At 42.9% G+C, this 21,351-nt stretch overlaps 1 protein-coding gene across 2 annotated transcripts in view; it reads right to left on the bottom strand.

The window, feature by feature from the left end:
• The window catches only part of DENND2A (DENN domain containing 2A), a 102,599-nt gene that overhangs the window by 66,818 nt on the left and 14,430 nt on the right, over positions 1–21,351 (bottom strand). The window contains exons 2-3 of one of the 2 annotated variants that reach the window (XM_032643522.1): positions 9,202–9,303; positions 5,043–6,206 (exon numbers count right to left, since the gene is read on the bottom strand). In XM_032643522.1, coding sequence (XP_032499413.1) covers positions 5,043–6,076 — 1,034 coding nt within the window. In that variant the 5' untranslated portion in view covers positions 6,077–6,206; positions 9,202–9,303. The remainder of the gene's footprint in view (positions 1–5,042; positions 6,207–9,201; positions 9,304–21,351) is intronic. The other variant, XM_032643521.1, reaches the window with a different exon arrangement.

Raw genomic sequence — 21,351 nt, 5'->3', positions numbered from 1 at the left:
AAACGAAAAATCCAAAGCCAAAATTCTTAAACACAGTTGATGCAACCATATTCAAACTGGCCAAGAAAAATTACATCTTTGGACTGAAACTAAGTAACTTTAGCTGGTTTTAAAGAAAATGCTGGAAGACTGAAAAGAGCAGATGGTAGCTAAGAGAGAAGAGATAATGGGAATAACTGTTCACCAGGTTGATCTGTCTGCCCAGTGATGACACAGCTGAAAGATACCAATTTCCCAGAACAAAGCTGCCCCTGGGAGAGTGGGCCTCTTTGGAGGAATAGCCCGGAAAGGGCACGGAAGGGCTACTCTGGGTAAGCACTGGGGACAGGAGCAGAAAAGTCACGAGGGCACTTAGGGCCCTGAGGTTGGCACTGGTTTGGGAAAGGATTTAGAATTGGAGGTGCATTCAAACCTTCTCAGCGCATAAAGAAGGAAGCCTGTAAATTCTTCTATAGATATCACATAATGCTGATACCAAAGCCTGGTAAAGTTAGTATAATAAAGTCCAAATATAGACCAGTCCCATTTATAGAATACTGGTACAAAAATCTTAAATAGGGGGCTTCCCTGGTGGTCCAGTGGTAAAGAATCACCTTCCAATGCAGGGGATGCAGGTTTGATCCCTGGTGAGGGAACTGGGATCCCACATGCCGCAGGGCAACCAGGCCTGCACGCCACAACTACTGAGCTCATGCACCTCAACTACAGCCCACATGCCGCAAACTAGAGCCCACGCACCCCGGAGCCCACACGCCACAACTAGTGAGAGAAAATCTGCACACCACAACTAGAAAGAAGCCTGCGCGCCACAACAAAAGACCCCATGTGCCGCAACTAAGACCCGATACAGCCAAAAATAAATTAAATAAATAAAATATAATAAATCTTAAAAAAATCTTAAATAGAATATTAGCAAATAGAATGCAGTTGTGCATTAAAAGGATAATGAACCAGAACAAAGTGGGAGTTCATCCACCAAATAGTACGATATAAATTCACTATTAATAGGTCAAAGGAGAAGAAACACAATCATATAATGTTTCTGAAAAGTAATTTGACAAAACCCAATCCTAATTTTTTAAACTCTTAGTAAGAAAAGGATTACCAATGAACACTACCTTGATAGCATGAAAACATAACTCCAACAAGCGTGCTTGAGAGTAACACCAGAAGCATTACCACTGAAGTTAGGGGTGAGATAAAGCTGCCCAGTGCTATCAGCACTATTATTTCACACTGTTATGAAAATATTAGTCAGTGCACTTTAGTAAGAGAAAGAATTTGGAGATGTAAATCAAAATGAAAAACATAAAATGATAATTCTTTGCAGACAATATGATTATATACGCAGAAAGTCCAAGAGAAACAACTGACAAACGATTAGAAATAAGAAATTTCTTTAAGGAGTCTTTTAAATGAATAATATACAAAAATAAATATTTTCTTAAATACAAAGACCATACAATGAGAAAAAAGATTACATTAACAATGGCAACAAAAGAATAAAATACTTAGGAATAAACTTAGCAAACGTATAGAATCCCAATTAAAAGCTGACATATTTCGTGCGTGTGTGAAATTTGATAGTGATAATATAGACCATTTAGGAAAAGACATCAGAATATTCAAGACATTTTTTGAATAAGGAGAATAATTAGGAAATAAATAAGAGGTTTATAATTATTAAAAAGGAGATCAAATGATCATTTGAGTGTGTATTACATGATACTATATGTAGAATGTCCAAAAGAATCCACTAATTATTAGCAACAATAAGAAATTTCTGTAAGCTCTACTAGATATTAAAACAGATTATGAGGGGACTTCCTGGTGGCACAGTGGTTAAGAATCTGCCTGCCAATGCAGGCACACGTCTTCGAGCCCTGGTCCGGGAAGACCCCACATGCCACGGAGCAACTAAGCCCGTGTGCCACAACTACTGAGCCCGCGCTCTAGAGCCCACAAGCCACAACTACTGAGTCCACGTGCCACAACTACTGAAGGCCCTAACTCCTCACATACAAGGGATCTTCAATAAGATTATTTGATTTCTAATAGAAACTATGGAGGCCAGAAGGTATTGGGATCACATATTCAAAAGGCTGAAAGAAAAATATTGTCAATTAAGAATTCTATACCCAAACAGGGACTTCCCTGGTGGCGCAGTGGTTAAGAAGCCACCTGCCAATGCAGGGGACACGGGTTCGATCCCTAGTCTGGGAAGATCTCCCATGCCGCAGAGCAACTAAGCCCATGTGCCACAACTACTGAGCCTGCGCTCTAGAGCCCACACACCACAGCTACTGAAGTCCATGCGCCTAAAGCCCGTGCTCTGCAACGAGAAGCCACTGCAATGAGAAGCCCGCGCACTGCAACAAAGAGTAGCCCCTGCTCGCTGCAACTAGAGAAAGCCTGCGTGCAGCAATGAAGACCCAATGCAGCCAAAAATTTAAAAATTAATTAAAATAATTAATTAATTAAAATAAATAAATAAAACAGATTATGAGGTTAAAATAATTAAAACAGTTTGGTCCTAGAAAAGAAATAGGTACCCTGGGCTTCCCTGGTGGCGCAGTGGTTGAGAATCTGCCTGTTAATGCAGAGGACACGGGTTCGAGCCCTGGTCTGGGAGGATCCCATATGCCGCGGAGCAACTAGGCCTGTGAGCCACAACTACTGAGCCTGCGCGTCTGGAGCCTGTGCTCCGCAACAAGAGAGGCCGCAATAGTCAGAGGCCCACACACCGCAATGAAGAGTGGTCCCCACTTGCCAACTAGAGAAAGCCCTCGCACAGAAACGAAGACCCAACACAGCAAAAATAAATAAATAAATTACTAAACTCCTACCCCCAACATCCTAAAAAAAAAAAAAAAAAAAATAGGTACCCTGATTAACTAAACAGAATAGAGCAAGAAAAAAATAACAGCTAACATTTATTGATCATTTACTATATGCCAGGCTCTGTTTTAACTTATGTTTACAAATATTTACTCATCCAATCTTCACAACAAAGCTATGAAGTGGTCACATGGAGATAATTATACATCTCCATTTTACAAATCAGTAAAATGAGGCTCAGACAAATTTAGGAGCTTGTCCAATGTCACACAACAACGCTGTGTTCATCACAGCATTATTTGTAAACTGGAAACAACCTAGGTGTAAATTCCTAGGGGAATGGCTAAATAAAATATGGTTTAGCCAGGTGCTGTAAAGATGGCAGTTAAAAAAGGGAGGTGAAAAAAAAAAGGAAAGTGGAACCACTGAAATATCTCAATGAGATCCTAAGTAAAAAACAGTCGATATGGAGCATGATTTCATTTTTTAAAGAATATTATATGTGTGTGCGTTTCTAGAAATTCTAGAATACCCAAACTTTTTTTCCCCTGTAAGAGAACATAAGACATTACATTTCTGGCACCCAAAGAATCCTACCTGACAGACCATGTTGAGTAGGGGACTGACATGATCAAATCTGTATTTCTAGAAGACTCCTCTGGCTGCTGAGGAGAAGAACACTGGGGGTGGATACAAAATGACTAAGGTGGTGGCAGTGGAGGAGATGTAGTCAGCTTTAAGAAAATGTTTAAAACTAGAACCGAAGGACTTGCTGATGAATTAGATTGGGGGTATGTGAAAAAGAGAGAAATCACAAATGACTCTTAGGTTTTTGGCGTAAGCAAAATACAGGGTGATACCACTAATAAGATAGCATCTATTTTGGGAGGAGACTGTTAGTAATGGCCTGGATTGAGAATTTAGGTTTAGACGTGTTAAGTCCAAGCTATTAGATAACCAAATGGAGACCCAAGCATGAGAGGACTATACAAACCTGAGGCTGGGGGAGAGTCAGGGCTGGAGATATATATCTGGGAATCATAAGCATGTAACTGACACTTAAAACCATGGGACTGGGTGAGATCATTTAAGGGAGTGAGTGTAAATGGAGGAGAGGTGACATGATCCCGGGATGGCGTGTAGATGGGTTGGGGGGTGTTATTCCGACATGTAGAGGGAGAGGAAAATGGAGCTGAGGAGGAGCAGCCAGTGAAGTAGGGCTATCAGGAAAGCTGGTGGCCTAGAAGCCTAGTGAACATAGTATTTCAAGGTGGTGCGAGTCAAGTTGGTTCTCAAATGCTAAGAGAGGTCAATCAAGAAAAGCACAGAGAACTGGCAACTGTATTTAGCAAGATGGAGGTGGTAGGTGACTCGGCCTAGAGCAGTTCCAGCATAAGTGGCAAAAGCCCAACTGCAGTGAGTCAAGATAAACACAGGAGGGGAAGAAGTGGTGACAGCAGGTACAGGCAACTGTTCTGAGGAGTTTTTCTCAGTAGCTAGATTTCTCAGTAGTAGATTAGCAGGTATCAAACCAATTAGCACATTACAGAAATAGACAAGAAATTAGGTTTCAAAACAGAAAAGAAATTGTTTCCAAAGCACAGATTTTACCTTCATGCATTCACATGTTAATTTATTATCTAAGGTGTTATTTTAATATTATAAAATATTTACCGTGTGTGCATCTATATGCATAAATGAGAAAACTGAGGCCTCGAGAGGTTAAGTAACTTGTTCAAAGTCACTTAGACAGACCATGATAGGGCCAGGGTAGGCCAGGCAGTGTGTTTCTAGAGCCCAAACCAAGAAAAAACATGAAAGCAAGAGCCAGGAAAGACTCCCAGCACCACGCACCAGGTGGGGATGGTACTAGCAGAATGAACATCAATTAGCACCAATTAGTAGATGGCCAGTGTCAATACAAGTTTTCATTTAACTCTTGGTTACTGTCTGAATTACAAGCACTCATCACATCTAAAGGGTGATTTTTCAAGGCCAATACTCTTTTTTGAAGACAAGGAACTAACACAAAACAGCTGTAACAGTTACCACGTTTTCAGGTTTAATCAGTGAACCATCTTAAGCTATGAACAGTCTCAACTAACTACAAGATCCAACAGTTTAATAAAATAAATAATTAGGCTGAGAACAGACAGTTGCAGTGTGGCTTAAAGGGCTCCAGCTGACAGCCACCAGTCACCTACCTGTGGTCAGCACTGGCCTTCGGTCTCCCGCTCCACAGTCTCCTGTTCACAGAGGAAGGCGGGGGAGAGGAGGGCAGGGGCGGGGCCGGTAGAGAGGGCAGAGGAGGCAGGTTCCTTTTATCTTTCCGGAAGCTGATGCCTGGGTTCCCATCCTTGTCCCCTTCGCCATCATGTTTGAAAGTTCTCCGGGGTTTGGGTGGGGGGCTGATGAAGGGTCTTGCGGGGGAGTCCTCTGAGCCCCTGTACACACTCTCCAGCCTCTGGTCACAGGGCCTCCCGCACAAGCCCTTCCTTTCCTCTGTGGCCTCAGGGGCGGGCTCCCTGCCTTCCAGGTCCAAGCGGTGGGCCCTGAATTCTGAGACACTCCCGCCCCCACGGTTCTCAGGAAGGGTGGGCCCCTCCTCGGCCTTGTCCGGCAGGCAGTGTGGGGAATAACAGGTGCCAGGTAGCTGGGGATCCAACCCTGCAGACCCATCCTTCAGAGCCTGCTCAAGTTTCTCCACCTGCTTCAGCACAGACAGGCTATCATTCTGAAAGCGCTGTTTGCCAAGCCTGGGCTCCCGGCCTCTTCCCAAGCTAGGAGCCAGCTCCCGGGCTGGCTGGCTCAGGTCTTGCCTCTGCTCTGCATCCTGTGCCCCAACTTTCACTACCCCTTTATTCCTCTCATCCTCTCTACTCTCTGCGTCCAGCCTTGCTCCGTTCTGAGCCTCTGTGACCCGAGTCCTCGAACCATCGCTGCTTCTCCCCTCCATCACACATGACGTCAGGTAATCCTCTTGCCCATCTGCTTTCCTGCCAGGGGCAGGAGTGGGCAACTCCTTTTTCCCTTCCCATTCTGATATCTTGTCCTTTATGCTGAGGGACTTGTGCCAGGCCCCGCCTCGGGTGGGAGGGCAGAGGTTCTGAACACTGCTTAGCTGCCTCTTGCCGGCCCTGCTGGCTCCTTTAGTGCCGAGATCTGAAGCTGGGTCGCTGATGATCATATTTGAGCTGAACATGTTCTGCTGAAAACAGTCCACTCTTGGCTCTAGCATCAGGTTATAGAGGCTCTCCAGTGGGCTTCTTCAGAAGGGTGAGTCCTGATCAGTCTCTAGGAAAGGAATGGAGGACCTAAACGGCTGCCTTTGAGGGTCTTCCCCAGCCTTTGGACCTTCCACCTTGACCCTGAACAAGAAAGACAAACACTGAGTGCAGGAATTCTTGGTTATTGTTAACTAGTCATGCAGATTTGCTAGAACTTAGATATAAATGTTACATACTAGTTGCAAGCCACACACATTGAAACCACCATTAAAAAAGTCACTTTATGTTTTTCTTGGGGAGACAGCACGGTGAAATGAAAGGAGCTATTGGATTGTGGAGTCCAACAGACTTGGGTTTAAATCCTAATTCAACCACCGACCAGCTGTCTGACCTTGGGTAAGTTGCTTAACTTCTCTAAACCTCAGTTTCCTCATATGTGAAATGGGAATAATAAACATATCTAACAGGGTGGCTGTAAACATTTAATAAGCTAGCTCATATAAAGCATCTAGTATGGTGTGAGTGTACAGTAAATGGTAGTTGTCATTAGCTTTTTTTAGTATTTTATTTATTTAGTTATGTATGTATTTATTTATTTGGCTGCACCGGGTCTTAGTTGCCACGTGCGGGATCTTCACTGCAGCATGTGGGCTCTTAGTTGCGGCATGTGGGATCTAGTTCCCGGACCAGGGATCGAACCTGGGACCCTGCATTGGGAGCGTGGAGCCTTAACCACTGGACCACTAGAGAAGTCCCGTATTTGCTTTTTCCCCTGATGAAAATAGGAGAAGTTTCATGAGATAGAAGATTATACCAACAGATGATCTTTTGGAATGACTAAAACAATGCCACAAGTCATGAAGTTTTTCCTAATACTAGGTTTGATAAATTGTCCTGATCTGAGTGGGTAAAGCCACAATGATTGGCTGCATTTGAATGGAACCTCCTCTAGAATGTTGGCTGCATTTGAATGGAACCTCCTCTAGAATATGAGCCCTACTAGACTGCTCTCTCCGTGAGGACAGGGATTGTTTTGTTTTGTTTTGAACTGTGGCCTGTTTTGGCTACTGCTACATCCCTAGCACCCAGAACAACATCCGGCAGAGTAGGTGGTCAATAAATATTTGTTGAGTGAATAAGTGAGTAAACAAGTAGATTCAGATTTCTCGCATAGCCTGGAACTGCACTGTCCGATATAGTAGCCACTAGCTACATGTGGCTATTTGAACTAAAATCAAATTAAATTAAAGCTCCTCTTCCTCAGCTGCAGCAGCCATATGTCAAGTACTCAGTAGCCATGTGTGGCTAACGGTCACTGTATTGGATGCAGAAGAACATTTCCATCATTGCAGAAAGTTCTGGCCTAGCACATACGTGTGGGGATATAGGCCTCCATACGTGACTTTAGGAGATGAGTTAGTGCCACAAAGATGTTAAAAATTATTTTGAAAGAAAAACAGAACATTTGAAGCTATTCTAATGAGAATGGGAGTATCTGTGTTTTGAAATGCAAAGCATTCGTCCACCAGCAAAGGTCATGACGGAGCACAGGGACCTTAAATGTGCCAAGATTAGCAAACATGCATGGACTGACTTCATGGTGCATGTTTTCTGAATATATAGATCTGACTATATGGAAACTCCAGTGAAGGATGAATAATTAGCAATTTCATGCATACTGTTACTAGCTAGCTTTCTATTCCAGAGACTAACGGTTGTTTATGTAAAGACTTCTCCCAGGATTGGGACATTAACATGTAAATTATGTCGTTGTTCTTGGTTGCTCAGCATAAACCAGAAGCTTGTGAAATTGCAAACAAATTTTCATATGTTAAATATGGCTATCAAAGCAGAATTCCTTATTTAAATAATCAGTTAGCATTCATAACAGAGCGCTTACAAAAAAGAAACTCTTTTGTAATGGTCCTGTCACCATTGAGGATATTAGCATGAATTCAAATTTTAGTCAGAATCAGTCTGTTATTTTACTGAGAGTTCAAAAGACAGAAATTTAAGTCCTTGCTCTCATTGTGCTAGAGGCAAGATGAAGAAACAGGACACATAAAAACACAATTCAGGTTAGTTCACACTTAGTGAGAATTGATGATATAATATATAATCATAAATATCCTATGTACTGTTAAAAAATATTGACAGTAGATAAATATATGGCTTTAGAGTTAGAGGGACCTGGGTGTGGACCTTGGCTTCATTTTTTTTCACTTTAAAATGAGAACACTGGATTTTATTGGTGCAGAGGCCAAATTTATCTTGTTTGCTGTGACCAGTACATAGTAGGTAGTCAATGAATGAATGGTTGCATTAAGATATGTAATGTGCCCAGAGCACAGCACACATTATAATTCTTGACGGCAATAAATGGTAACTAGTGTTATTATAATGATTGTAGTTATTGTCTAAGATCCCAGACATCTGGAGCAGCTTCACAATCACTGAGGCCCCATCTAAAAGCTGAAGAGGAGAAAGGCTAGCTTGCTAGAAAACCACGCTGGAATTACAAAGCTCAAGCAAGAGCGGCAAGGATGATGAAACCAGGGGCAGAGTGCCTTCTCCACATGGTTGCTGTACCCAAGAAGTTCTCGAGTTCCTGTTTCCAGGATTCTGTGGCCCCAGAAGGGGCTCTGGACTGGGATGCATAGTTGTGAACAGCTCAGTGATCTGTGAACAGCTCAGCAATTGCTAATTCCATCGCAGAATGTGAGACAGGGTATCAGAGGAAAGGGCTCCATCTGGGGAGAAAACAACCCTGCTAATATAAAGCAGGCTACGTGGACAGATGCAGCTGCAAAGCTTTAGGGCTCAACGATAATTAAAATACCTGCACATCCTAGTAGTTAGAAAAATAAACCCTGGACTGGAAGGCATACATGGGGATAGGGCCTGAAGTGGAACACTGGGCACCAGGAAGACCTTTCCTTGACCACTCTGGTCTTGGGTTGCTGACTGAATGCAGTGCATGGAGATGATTTACAGGAGGCTCACCACCAAGACTTGGAAAAGAATGCCTCCTTAGTTCAGGAAGGCAGGGTTAGTGAGGAGGGAAAGGCAGCAGAAAAAGGAAGGAGACTGAGAATCCGAGCCAACTTCTGCGTTCCTGGGGGAGAAAAGTTCTTACTTGTCAGCCAATTTGTGGCCCAGGTTTTCAGTCTGGCTGTAGCTGCCCTTGGCTGGCCTGCACACTGTCATCATGTCAGCACCAAGAGGAGCTCCAAGTCGCCTGGGGGAACAGGGATGCACACTCAGTGAGCCATGGCAGCAACTCTAGGGCCCACACCCCAAACTATTTATCTCTGGTGGATTCCACCCAGGAGTAGAGGGTGACAGAGATGCACCATACAGAACCTTGACCCAGGAAGGGGTTGGGTCAAAGGCACAGAATCCTGAGGTCCACCCAGATTCAGACCCCATGCCAGCACTTCTCGTGTGTGTGTGTGTGTGTGTGTGTGTGTGTGTCTTTTAGATAATGTAACCAAAATTTTTAAGAAAACTTATAATCTTAGAAACTAAAACATAAATACCAGCACAACTTGACACTTTTTCAAGGCTCTGTAAGAACATGTGATGAGCTAACAGCCCCTAAAGAAGAGAAGAACTATTACTTTACTTGAAACAAGAAATAAACCACCTGCTAAAGTGGAAATACCTACCCAGAGCTACTCGACTCTTCTGCTGCCCCCGTGCTGGGTGTAAACCCACACTGTCTTTGGAGCCCTGTACATAGATTCACGTCTTTTTCACTGAACCTCCCAGGAATCCCTCTCCACCTCCTCCTCAAGCTTCCAGGATTCCTATCCCCTCGCTCAGGAAGGTTTACCTGACTAGTAGTTTTCTAACTACTAGGATGTGCAGGTATTTTAATGATCGTTTCTTGGCCTAGGCAACCCCTCCCCACAAGAAATCAAAGGGCTAGGCTTTAAGACATGCATGTACCTCTTGGGGACAAGGAGAGGGAGGCTAGAGGGAGAAAGAAAAAGAGAAGAGTGAACATGGGCAACAAATTAAAGAAGAGGGAGGTTAGGAAACGGCGAGCTGAAAAAACCTCTAGAGAAACTGTGGGAGAAGGACGGAGCTTGGGCCTGCCCACGGAACCCAGCTGTCCCCCTTTCCAGTGAGCGGCACCCTGCATTTTGGGGTATGTCAGTGTTGAAAGCAAGCCCAGTTCTTCAAAGAAGCCAGGCCCCAGGTCTCTCCCCTCCGTTAGGGAAAAGAGCCCTGAGAGGCCTTTCAGGGACAGGAAGGAACTCACTGCCCCTCTCCTAAGCTCAGCAAAGCTTCTGGAGCCTTCTATGTGGCTGGGCTGACAGACACTGCTCTTCTGTCCTGCATCTGGCAGAGGCCCCATGGGACTCAAGGGTAGCAGCCACTCCCCGCTGCTCTCCGCACGTCTGACTCTGCCTCCACACAGACCAAGCCCACAGAGATGCAGCCTTGCTCCGCGTGAGCAGCAACTCTCCCCACTCACCCTCTTCTTTCGAGCTGGCATCCTCTTTCACTGGCTCTGTGAATAGGTGCCAGGCCCTGTGCAGAATGCTCTGGGCACTCAAGGATGAGTAAGACATGGTGTCTGCCCCCAGGGAGAGCACCGGGACTGTGCTTGGGTCACGAACAGCCCCATAACCCCCTCTCTCCTCAAGGGAACGGTTTCCTTATACTTCCTAGGAAGCCATAGCTTTTTCAAAAAGCACAAAGCGCACTGTGTCTAATGCACAGAGAACCATGGATGAACTCTGAGGTTAAAGATCCCGAGAAGCACTTAAACAACATGGTACTTAAGTGAACTTGATTCCCATCAGGCAGTAATAACTTCCAGTCCGAAAACCACAGTCTCTAGAGAAACAGCTGATACCAGAGTCTGAGAAGCAAGTTCAAGTGGGCTTAAGGGGCTGGAACTGAGGGGGCACAGAACCCAAGGCACACTCAGCAATCAGCTCACCAACATTTCTAAATTCACAGAAGAATGGAAAATGCTGCTCCCACAAAACTTTGACACTTCCCTTTTGTCTCTGATGTTTAAAGGTCATTCATTAGGTGACAAGCCTAGCCTAATTTGCTAGGTGGAAGAACTCTGTGACTTAAATTACCAAGATAAACTCCTCTATCACTTTATAGGTCTGGGAATACAAGATGGAGCTGTTTCCCAAAGTGTGGTCCATGAAAGTTCATATGTTTTTTGAATATTCGAACATTCCTGTAAGTTTTTTAAACTGTCTTACAAATTGAAGATATTTTTTAAATGCCAATATCTATAGCTGATTATGTTTATCAGTCTAGCCCATAATCAAGTTTTGTTTTTCTTCTTGCTAAAGTGAATACTGTAAAATCTGTTCTTAACTCAAAGGTTCTCTTTGGGCATCGATGTCAAGTTGATTGGAGGGATCAGGTGAAGTTAAGAAGTGGTGGGAGGGGCTTCCCTGGTGGCGCAGTGGTTGGGAGGACACGGGTTCATGCCCCGGTCCGGGAAGATATCTAATTAAAAAAAAAAAAAACTGGTGGGAGAGTCTTTTCAGCTTTTAATGTTAGGAACTCCCTTCTAACATCTCAACATGTTACTCCTAATTACTTCTCTGAATTACCTTTTTACTTTTTCAAGAGAGAGATTATAGTGAGATACTTCTGGCCAGTCTTAAATGCCCACAGAAAATTTAATTGCTCCAGACTGACACTACTAGATCAAAATGCTATATTATTTTGTGACTCCTTCAAGTTTACCCACTAAGGCTTGAAATTCCAGCCTGATTTCTGAAAACACTATTTTTTTAAAGGGGCTTGGGGTACTAAATGTGAGATCATTAATTTAAAAACAAGTATTTCCCCCCAAAAGGGTCGAGATTTTAAAACAGATATAAAGTGTTTCTCCACAAGTAGGAAGGAGGCAGTTGACATATCAGATCTTTTCCCGAGAGCAGTTCTTACAGGAGAGCCTGAGGGTGCCTGAAGGAGGGAGGGGAGCAGCCCTGTGTGGAGAGAAGCGAGGAGTGCCAGCGGGGAGATGGTAACTCCTTTAGAATATGGCCCATGCCTGCCTACTCTCCTCCCTCCATTGCCATTTGAGGAACCAGCAAAGGCAGGCAGGAAACACCACCTGGTGAAGCTAGCAGTCTTAAATACCAGGAGCCCGGTAAGACAGCTACTCATGGTCTGAGGCTTGGCCTCTTAGAGTGCTTCTACTTATAATAAAGCATTGTTCATATTTTGTTCTGGGCATTAATTATCCATTTATGATATTTAAAAAAAAGTATATAGGATGCCATGGATTGTTGATATCACCAACAGTAATAACCTTCTTCCTATTAGCTCTGGTGGGGTTTTTATGTTGGGAACAGGGAGGTGATACATGGTCTACAGAAATTTTGCAATCAAGGTCACTTACAAGAAGAAGTTTGGATAGTACTGGTTTAGGGACTGCTATAAAAAAACCCTGGACATGTTTAAGCCACAGGACATGGTGGGGGTGGGAGCAGGAAGAAGTGATTTCCCCCAAATCATAAAACAAAAACAGTGATTTAAATAAAAAATGAAATCTGGAAATGTCGATCAATGGATGAATGGATAAACAAACAAAATGTGGTCTAGCCATATAGTATAATGTTATTCAGCTCAATCTTAAAAAGGAACAAAGGACCATTACATGCTACAGCATGGCTGAACCTTGAAAACATACTACGTGAAAAAAGCCAGATACAAAAGGAATATTGTATGATTGTATTTATATGAAATGTCCGGAATAGGTAAATCCATAGAGGGAAGTGGAATTGGGATGATTACTAACAGGTAAAGGTTTCTTTTGGGGATGACAGAAATGTTCTGGAATTAGATAGTGATGATAGCTGCACAACACAGTGAATACATTACAAGTCCCTAAATTGTGCACTTTTTTTTGGGGTGGGGGCTGCGTTGGGTCTTCGTTGCTGCGCGCGGAATTTTCTCTAGTTGCGGCGAGCGGGGGCTACTCTTCGTTGCGGTGCGCGGGCTTCTCATTGCGGTGGCTTCTCTTGTTCTGGAGCACCGGCTCTAGGTGCTAGGGCTTCAGTAGTTGTGGCACACGGGCTTAGTTGTTCTGCGTCATGTGGGATCTTCCTGGACCAGGGCTTGAACCCGTGTCCCCTGCATTGGCAGGTGGATTCTTAACCACTGTGCCACCCAGGAAGCCCAATTGTGCACTTTTAAATGGTGAATTTTATGTGAATTATATCTCAAATGAAAATACAGTATAAGTATATTCAATGAAATTTGGGCAGGGGAGGAGGTGGAGTGAGGAATACATAACTATAATTTTCCAGTGCCCTTTAGTGTTCTAAGGCTAGTATGTTAGTTCTGAAATATAGGTAAATGTATATGATACATAACTTGATTCATAAAATGGTCAGACTTGAAATATTGAATGAAAAATACAGTTTAGTTCATAAATGATTACATACTAATAAAATTAAACTTTGAGTGGTTTTTATTTGTGTTGCAAATAAAACTACAAGGGCTTCTCTGGTGGCGCAGTGGTTAAGAATCCACCTGCCAATGCAGGGGACACAGGTTTGAGCCCTGGTCAGGGAAGATCCCACGTGCTACAGAGCAACTGGCCCATGCGCCACAACTACTGAGCCTGCGCTCTAGAGCCTGTGAGCCACAACTACTGAGCCTGCGCTCTAGAGCCCGTGAGCCACAACTACTGAGACCATGTGCCACAACTACTGAGCCCATGTGCCACAACTACTGAAGCCCACACACTTAGAGGCCGTGCTCCACAACTAGAAGCCACTGCAATGAGAAGCCCGTGCACTGCAACGAAGAGTAGCCCCTGCTCACCGCAACTAGAGAAAGCCTGCGTGCAGCAACGAAGACCCAACGCAGTCAAAAATAATAAATTTTTATTTATTTTTAAAAATAAATAAATTTTTAAAAAAACAAAAAAACCTACAAGCTTTTCAGCTTTAATGATTCTAATAACTTAGTTTTATCAGCTTGTAAAGAGCAGGCAACAAAACTGAGAAGAAACTATAACAATTACAGTAGAACAAAAATAGTTATTTTCTCAACTGAGCTTTTTTTTTTTTGGCTGCACAGCTTGCAGGACCTCAGTTCCCTGACCAGGGATTGAACCTGGGCCACAGCAGTGAAAGCCCAGAATCCTAACCACTAGGCCACCAGGGAATTCCCTGAGCATTCTTCTTATTAGCAAGCACACCCAGAAGGTGTTTGTTTTCAGAAAATATGTTGAGAAGGAAAAAAACAAAACAAAACAGTGCACAATCACATAACACAACTCCTGCTGCGTCTAACTGCTTAGTGAAGCTCTTTCCTGAGCCTCTTGATGCTTCATTTTCATTATCTTCAAACAAACAAAAATAATTTTAAAAATTAAAACAGGCCACTCTAGTTCTTTACATAACAGCTTTTGGGGTGGACTATTTTCACAAAAACAGCAATATTTTCACATTTGAAAGAAGATGGGGGATCCTGAAGCAGGTGAGTAACAACGGAAGCCAAAGGCTACGTGCTGCCTCAGAACCACACCCGGGGGCCATATTTGGCAAAATCACAGCCTGCACTTTCGGACCAAATGTTTAAACAGTGCCTGCACACCACGACCAGACTCCAGGTCCTCAGTACACACGCCAGGTAAAGCCTGTGGCAGAGCCAAGTTAATGGCTTTTCTGGTAACGACCAATGTCTTTCTATTTCTAGGAGTTCTGTTTTAAGCCCAGAAGATTCCCCCTTCAAATAAGCGTGTTCAAGAAATGTTTGTTGGGGCTTCCCTGGTGGCGCAGTGGTTGAGAGTCCGCCTGCCGATGCAGGGGACACGGGTTCGTGCCCCGGTCCGGGAAGATCCCACATGCCGCGGAGCGGCTGGGTCCGTGAGCCATAGCCGCTGAGCCTGTGCGTCCGGAGCCTGTGCTCCGCAACGGGAAGAGACCACAACAGTGAGAGGCCCGCGTACCACAAAAAACAAACAAAAAAAAAGAATCCGCCTTCCAATGCAGGGGACACGGGTTCAAGCCCTGGTCCGGGAAGATCCCACATGCCGCAGAGCAACTAAGCCCGTGCGCCACAACTACTGAGTCTTCGCTCTAGAGCCTGCGAGGCACAACTACTGAGCCTGAGTGCCACAACTACTGAAGCCCAAGCACCTAGAGCCGGTGCTCCAGAAGAGAAGCCACTGCAATGAGAAGCCCGCGCACCGCAACGAAGAGTAGCCCCTGCTCGCCACCAACTAGAGAAAAGCCCACGCCAAAATTAAATTAAAAAATAAATATTTTTTAAAAAGAAAAGAGATGTTTGTTGAATGAGCGAACACATATGCCATTTTCTTATACTCAACAGATGACTGGATAAACAAAATGTGGTCTAGCCATACAAATGGAATATTATTCAGCCATTTAAAAAAAAAAAAGGACTATTACATTCTACAACATGATGAACTGTAAAAAAATACTAAGTGGAAAAAAGCCCAGACACAAAAGAAATATAGCATGATTCCATCTACATGAAATGTGCAGAATAGATAAATCCATAGAGATGGAAAGTATTGATAGATTAGTGTTGCCAGGGGCTGTGTGACGGGGAGTGGGGAGTGACTGCTAATAGGTACGGATTTTCCAAGGGAGGAGAGTGATGAAAATGTTCTAAAATTAGTGGTGATAGTTGCACAAAATAGTTAATATGCTAAAAACACTTACAGTTAATATGCTAAAAACACTAAAAACTGTGTATTTTAAAGGGGTGAATTTTATGGTATGTGAAGTATATCTCAATAATGCTGTTATTTTTTAAATATTTATTTATTTAGCTGCTTGCGCCGGGTCTTAGTTGCGCAGGCGGGCTCCTTAGTTGTAGCATGTGAACTTTTAGTTGCGGCATGCATGTGGGATCTCGTTCCCTGACCAGGGATCGAACCCAGGTCCCCTGCCTTGGGAACATGGAGTCTTAACCACTTTGCCACCAGGGAAGTCCCCTGTTATTATTATTTTTTTTAACCAGCAGGGACAGCTGCTAAAATTGAGGAGTGCTGGCCCCACCCCAGACTGAGTGAATCAGACTGCTAGAAGAGGGCCTAGGAATCTGCATTTATAAGTTCCCCCAGGAATTCATAGGCTTAGAGTTGAACCCTAGAGTTTATCTTCCTGTCACTGGTATTGTCAGTCAGCAACAGATCTACTCTCCTTTGCCATCTTGCTTTGCAAGGCAGTCTTTTACTCCAGTGTGTCTCTGCTCCTACTTTTCAGAGCATCTCTGAAATCCGATGGAGGTGTTATCAGCACACAGTGAGTTGCTCCTGTCCCTCAAGCCCAGGTGTAAATGCTCCAAGATGCTGTTTCATAGATCGTCCCTACACAGGCAGGCTTCAACAGCAAGACTCATTTTCACACTAAGGAATGGCCTCCAGACGGAGAGCATAATCTGAGTCATTTTAAGACTTTCTGTGAGTATGAATACCCAGTTACTGACAATAACAGTTTCTTTGAACAACTTGATCAGTATTTTCTTGACCTACACCTGTCAGTTGTCTGACAAGTGAAGCCACTGGGAATCTGTGGCTTGAGCAGCCTGAGGCTGTAGACCGGACCACACTTTTTGATGCTCCTGAGGCCAGAGATAGCGAAAGATTTTTATTACTCTCACTTTTCGTAAACCCAGGAAGGATTTTTTCACACCTGCAGAACAATCCTACATAGAGAGATGTATTTGGCCACCTTCGTAGGATGGAAACACAGTTTTCATTTGACAATATTTGCAAATCATGTGTTTCCCCTCACTCACTTGCAGTGTGGAAATACTTCCATATGTTCCCTTTCGGTTCACCATTTTGTGGAAGATAAAAAGCAAGAAAGTACAATTAGGTGGCCATCTTGCATATGAACACTAAACTACTGTGTGTGTAAGGTTTTAGTGGTGGCAGCCCTCCCAAGTTAATGCTTAATAACTACCAGAGTCACCTCTCTGGAAAAAGTTCCTATGAGTTTGCCATAAATCATAAAAGTAGGAGTTATGGGAGTTATGAAATATGCTAATACTGCCAAAATATGGTCTAAAAATCTGAATTCAGGTAAATATTTCTTTTAAGTAAAAAAGTACACCTCCTTTTGTTTCTTTTAGGTATTACAGGTCACCAAACTTGGAGAAGTCAGGTTCTAACTTCTTTCAACTCTTAAACATTTAAACTTACTCTTCCTTCTCTCTGTTCTTGGCTAGGCCAGAAGCTACTTCTTATTTCTAACCTCTGCAGAAGTCAATGTCAATGCTCCTACCACTCTTCTGATGAGGAAATCAAACCAAGGGACGTTAAGTCACTTGTCTAAGTACATATAACAACTCTTAAGTGGCAGAGCCAGGAATGAGTCTATGTTTTGAGCCCAAGCCTGGTGCTCATTATACGGTATCCCTGTGGCTTCATACTACATTTTCTAATCTAGACGAGAACTGGACTCTAGCTGATTATTTTTAGTGTTGTTCAGCTCTTCAAGATCAGCAACTGTTTTATTCTTTTACACCATGCTGAATTTCATAAACACTTGCTAATTGAGTGAGCTGGGAGGGAGACCGAAGGTTTTTTTGTGGGTCTCTCTTTTTATGGTTCTGTGATTAAACATTTCTCTACTTTGGGAGTCTATCCTAAAGAGTAATCCTAAATATGGAAAAATGTATGCATAAATGTTCACAGCTATATTATTTATAATACTGAAAACTACAAATAACTCAAATGTCAAGCAATATAATGGTAATATAAACTATAATGCAGCTTTCAGTGAAATATTATATAGCAAATTAAATTACGTTTAAGACTACTACAATTCTATTGAGATAGAAAGCAGATTAGTGGCTGTCTAGGGTGGAAGCGGGTAGGTGGGGAAATGGGGAGTGACTGCTAACGAGTATGCAGTTTCTTTCTGGAGTGATGAAAATTTCTAAAATTGATGGTGGTGATGGTCGAACAACTCTGTGAATACACGAAAAACCACTGAACTGTACACTTTAAGTGGGTGAATTGTATTATATGTGAATTATATTTCAATAAAGCTGTTATTTTTAAAAAGTCAAGCTAAAAAAAGAGACGATCGGGACTTCCCTGGCGGTCCAGGGGTTAAGCCTGAGCTTCCACTGCAGGGGGCACGGGTTCGGTCCCTGGTTTGCATGCGTGCAACACAGCAGAAAAAAAAAAAAGACTATTAATAAATGGAAAAAATGCTCACGTTGTGATGTTAGCCAAAAGGAACAGGATCCAAAAGCCTGCATACTATATGAGTAAAACATGTTTTTAAAGGGGGCAGGGGGAAGGAATCTATGCCTACTCAAAATCTCACACATAAGAAAATGACTGGAAGGAAATGTAACAAAGGATTAACAGTAGCTGTCATCGAGTAAGAATCTTGGAATGATTTTTTTCTGTTCTACTTATCTATATTTTCAACAACAACAAAAAACAGATTTCCAATTTTTTTTGTAATAAGCATGCATTATTATTACTATCACAAATAACAGGGGAAAATGTAAACTCAGCTGTTACCTGCGGGAGTCAGGGTCTGCCCTGTGGCGCCCCCAACAGGCCACATGGTCGCTCTGCAGCTACAATGACAGCTGCAGGGTATCTGGTCGGCTGAGCCTGTCACTCCACTACTTGTTGGGCTTTGCCACAGTATCTCCTGAACGAAAGGGTAAGTGATACTTTATTCTCATTTCCTCCTTTCCCCTAGTGACTACCAAGGCTTGGATCCTGGTCTTCAGTAACCACTTCCCAGTACAGATGTTCCCATGGGTTCAAAGAGAGATTATACGGGGACCTATGGCTAACAGGGAAATAGTCATGTAATTCACTCTTCCAACTAATAATTGTGTCTACTGCACACAGGGAACTGAGTGAAGCTGGGAGAAATGTAAACGAAATCATTTACTTGCCCTCTGAGAGTTTTCATTCTCATACAGAAAGTAAGATGCGCACGACAGTACTGTATTATATACTTGGAAGTTGCTAAGAGAGTAGATCTTAAATGTTTTCACCACACAAACAAAAAAAAGTTAACTGTGTGAGGTGATGGGTGTGTTCACTAACGGTATATGGTAATCATGTCACAATATAAATGTATATCAAATCATCACGTGTACACCTTAAACTCACACAATGTTATATGTCAATTATAGCTCAATAAAGCTGAGGGATGCAAACAAATGTCTTTTATACAAAAGACATGTCTTTAATACAAAACACAATATGATACGCAAAACAGGTGACAGCAGATTCCTTTGCGGATCTGGGCTCAAAGGGTGGGCTGAATTTCCTTTGGGGTGTATGGGTGAAAGGCAAAGATGTTTGCATAATCTCAAAATGGCTAAATGCTTAAAGAAGGACAAACTCCTGAATGAAAAGCAGCACTGATTCTGCAAGGAATTACACCCAACTGATTTGCTGGATTTCCTTGTAGGAGTCAATCAAGATGTGAACTAAGACAGAATCTGAACACAACTTGTGTAGACTGCTGAAAGCTTTTACCAAGATGTTACCAGAAGCATGGAGACCTTAAATTTTTTAATTTCAAAATAACTTCAAGTTTACAGAACAGTTGCAAGAACAGTACAAAAAACTCATATACTCTAACTACATTCACCACGTTTTAATATTCTCTCTCAATTAAAGAGTATTCTAAAATGCTCTTTTGGAGCTTCCGGGAAAATGAGTGCTATCCAGCCACTAGAAGCCTTCAGTGCTCATGAATCTAAAAGAAAACAGAATCTTACAAAACCAGTTTAGTGAAGTAAGTAAGCACACCCAGGTCCAAAAGACAACTCAGCCCCAACCCACTCCTGACCCTCCACCAGGACCTCCCAGGAGGACACAGAACACTTTAAAACCAGATTACCAAACGTGTAAGAAGAGCTAAGAAAACACAGAAAAATAAAAAAAGCTGAGGGGCAGAGGTGACTGCCTCTACCAGATATTCAAGCATACTATAAAACCTCTATAATTAAAACAGTGTGGTACTGCCACAATAGATAAACAGACTGATAGAACAGAAAGTCTAGACACAGGCCTAAGTATTCATAGAACTTTATATATGATCAAGGTGGCGTCTTAAATCACTAGGGAAAAGATGGACTTTTTAACAAATGGTGCTGGAATAACTGAATAGCCCCAAGATGTTCAAGTAAGATCACATTGTGAATCCGATGTGCCTACAGCCCTGGTGAACTGAGAATGACTTGGGTCTTTCTCAGAGCCAGAAAGCCAGCTGCAGGCAAGAACCAGCTCCACAGAGGGGCTGCAGCCCTGAGGGGTTGACAGTAGCCCCTGACCAGTATCTGTCATATCCCCTAAAGAGCTCCAAATGCCTTCTGAACCTGCTGTAATTTGAACGGAATTTCAAAATTCTGATTTTCTCCCCTATGGCAGCCCTAGATCTTATCACACATTTGTACAGCACCTGATTTCCGCATCATACACACATTATAACGTACGTAAGCCCCCTGCCTCCTGCCAGTTTCCAGATGTAATTCTTGTTATGCTTATTTTTGAAGAGAAGATTAAGGTTCAGAGACTTGCCCAGGATCACAGTGTTTAAGTAGCAGAATAGAGAATCTTATGATTTGTATCTTTCTACTCCGAATTCTATATTTCGCCCCCAAACCTTGTTATCTGTTCTCTTAGTACCTTCAACCAGAACCATCCGATCGACACCTCTCACAAGCCTGATGCAAGAATCTGCTACTCAGTGATGCCAGTACCCCTGGGGACAGTAACCTGAAGGCCTGACCCCCTTTCTTCCAAGGGCAGCTAGCAGGAAATAGCTTTCATTCATAACCTTTGGAAAGGTCAGGGTAAGGAAATGAACACTGTTACATCCTATGACCTGTTAGGCATTGTATGAAGCACTTTACTAACATAATCTTAGAAATAATGCATCTCCCAAGAGAAATGAAGACATATCCACATATGTTCTTGTACACTAACATTCAGAGCACACTATTCTTGATGGTCATACAGTGGAAACAGTCCAAATGCCATCGACTGATGAATAAACAAAATGTGGTATACCCATATGATGAAATAATATTCAGCCATCAAAGGAATGATGACACATGTTACAACATACTGAGCCTTGAAGACATTATGCTAAATGAATAGAAGCCAGTAACAAAAGGCCACAAATTGTATAAGTCAATTTATATGAAATGTCTGGAACAGGGATATCTACAGGACAGAAAGTAGATTGATGATTGCTTAGTGCTGGAGGAGATGGAGTGGGCGCTGGGGGTGATGGCTAAGGGGTGTGGGTTTCTTTTG

This window comes from Phocoena sinus, chromosome 9 (genome assembly GCF_008692025.1).
Source record: "Phocoena sinus isolate mPhoSin1 chromosome 9, mPhoSin1.pri, whole genome shotgun sequence".
Lineage (NCBI taxonomy): Eukaryota > Metazoa > Chordata > Mammalia > Artiodactyla > Phocoenidae > Phocoena > Phocoena sinus.
This window is presented reverse-complemented; position numbering and strand designations above follow the sequence as displayed.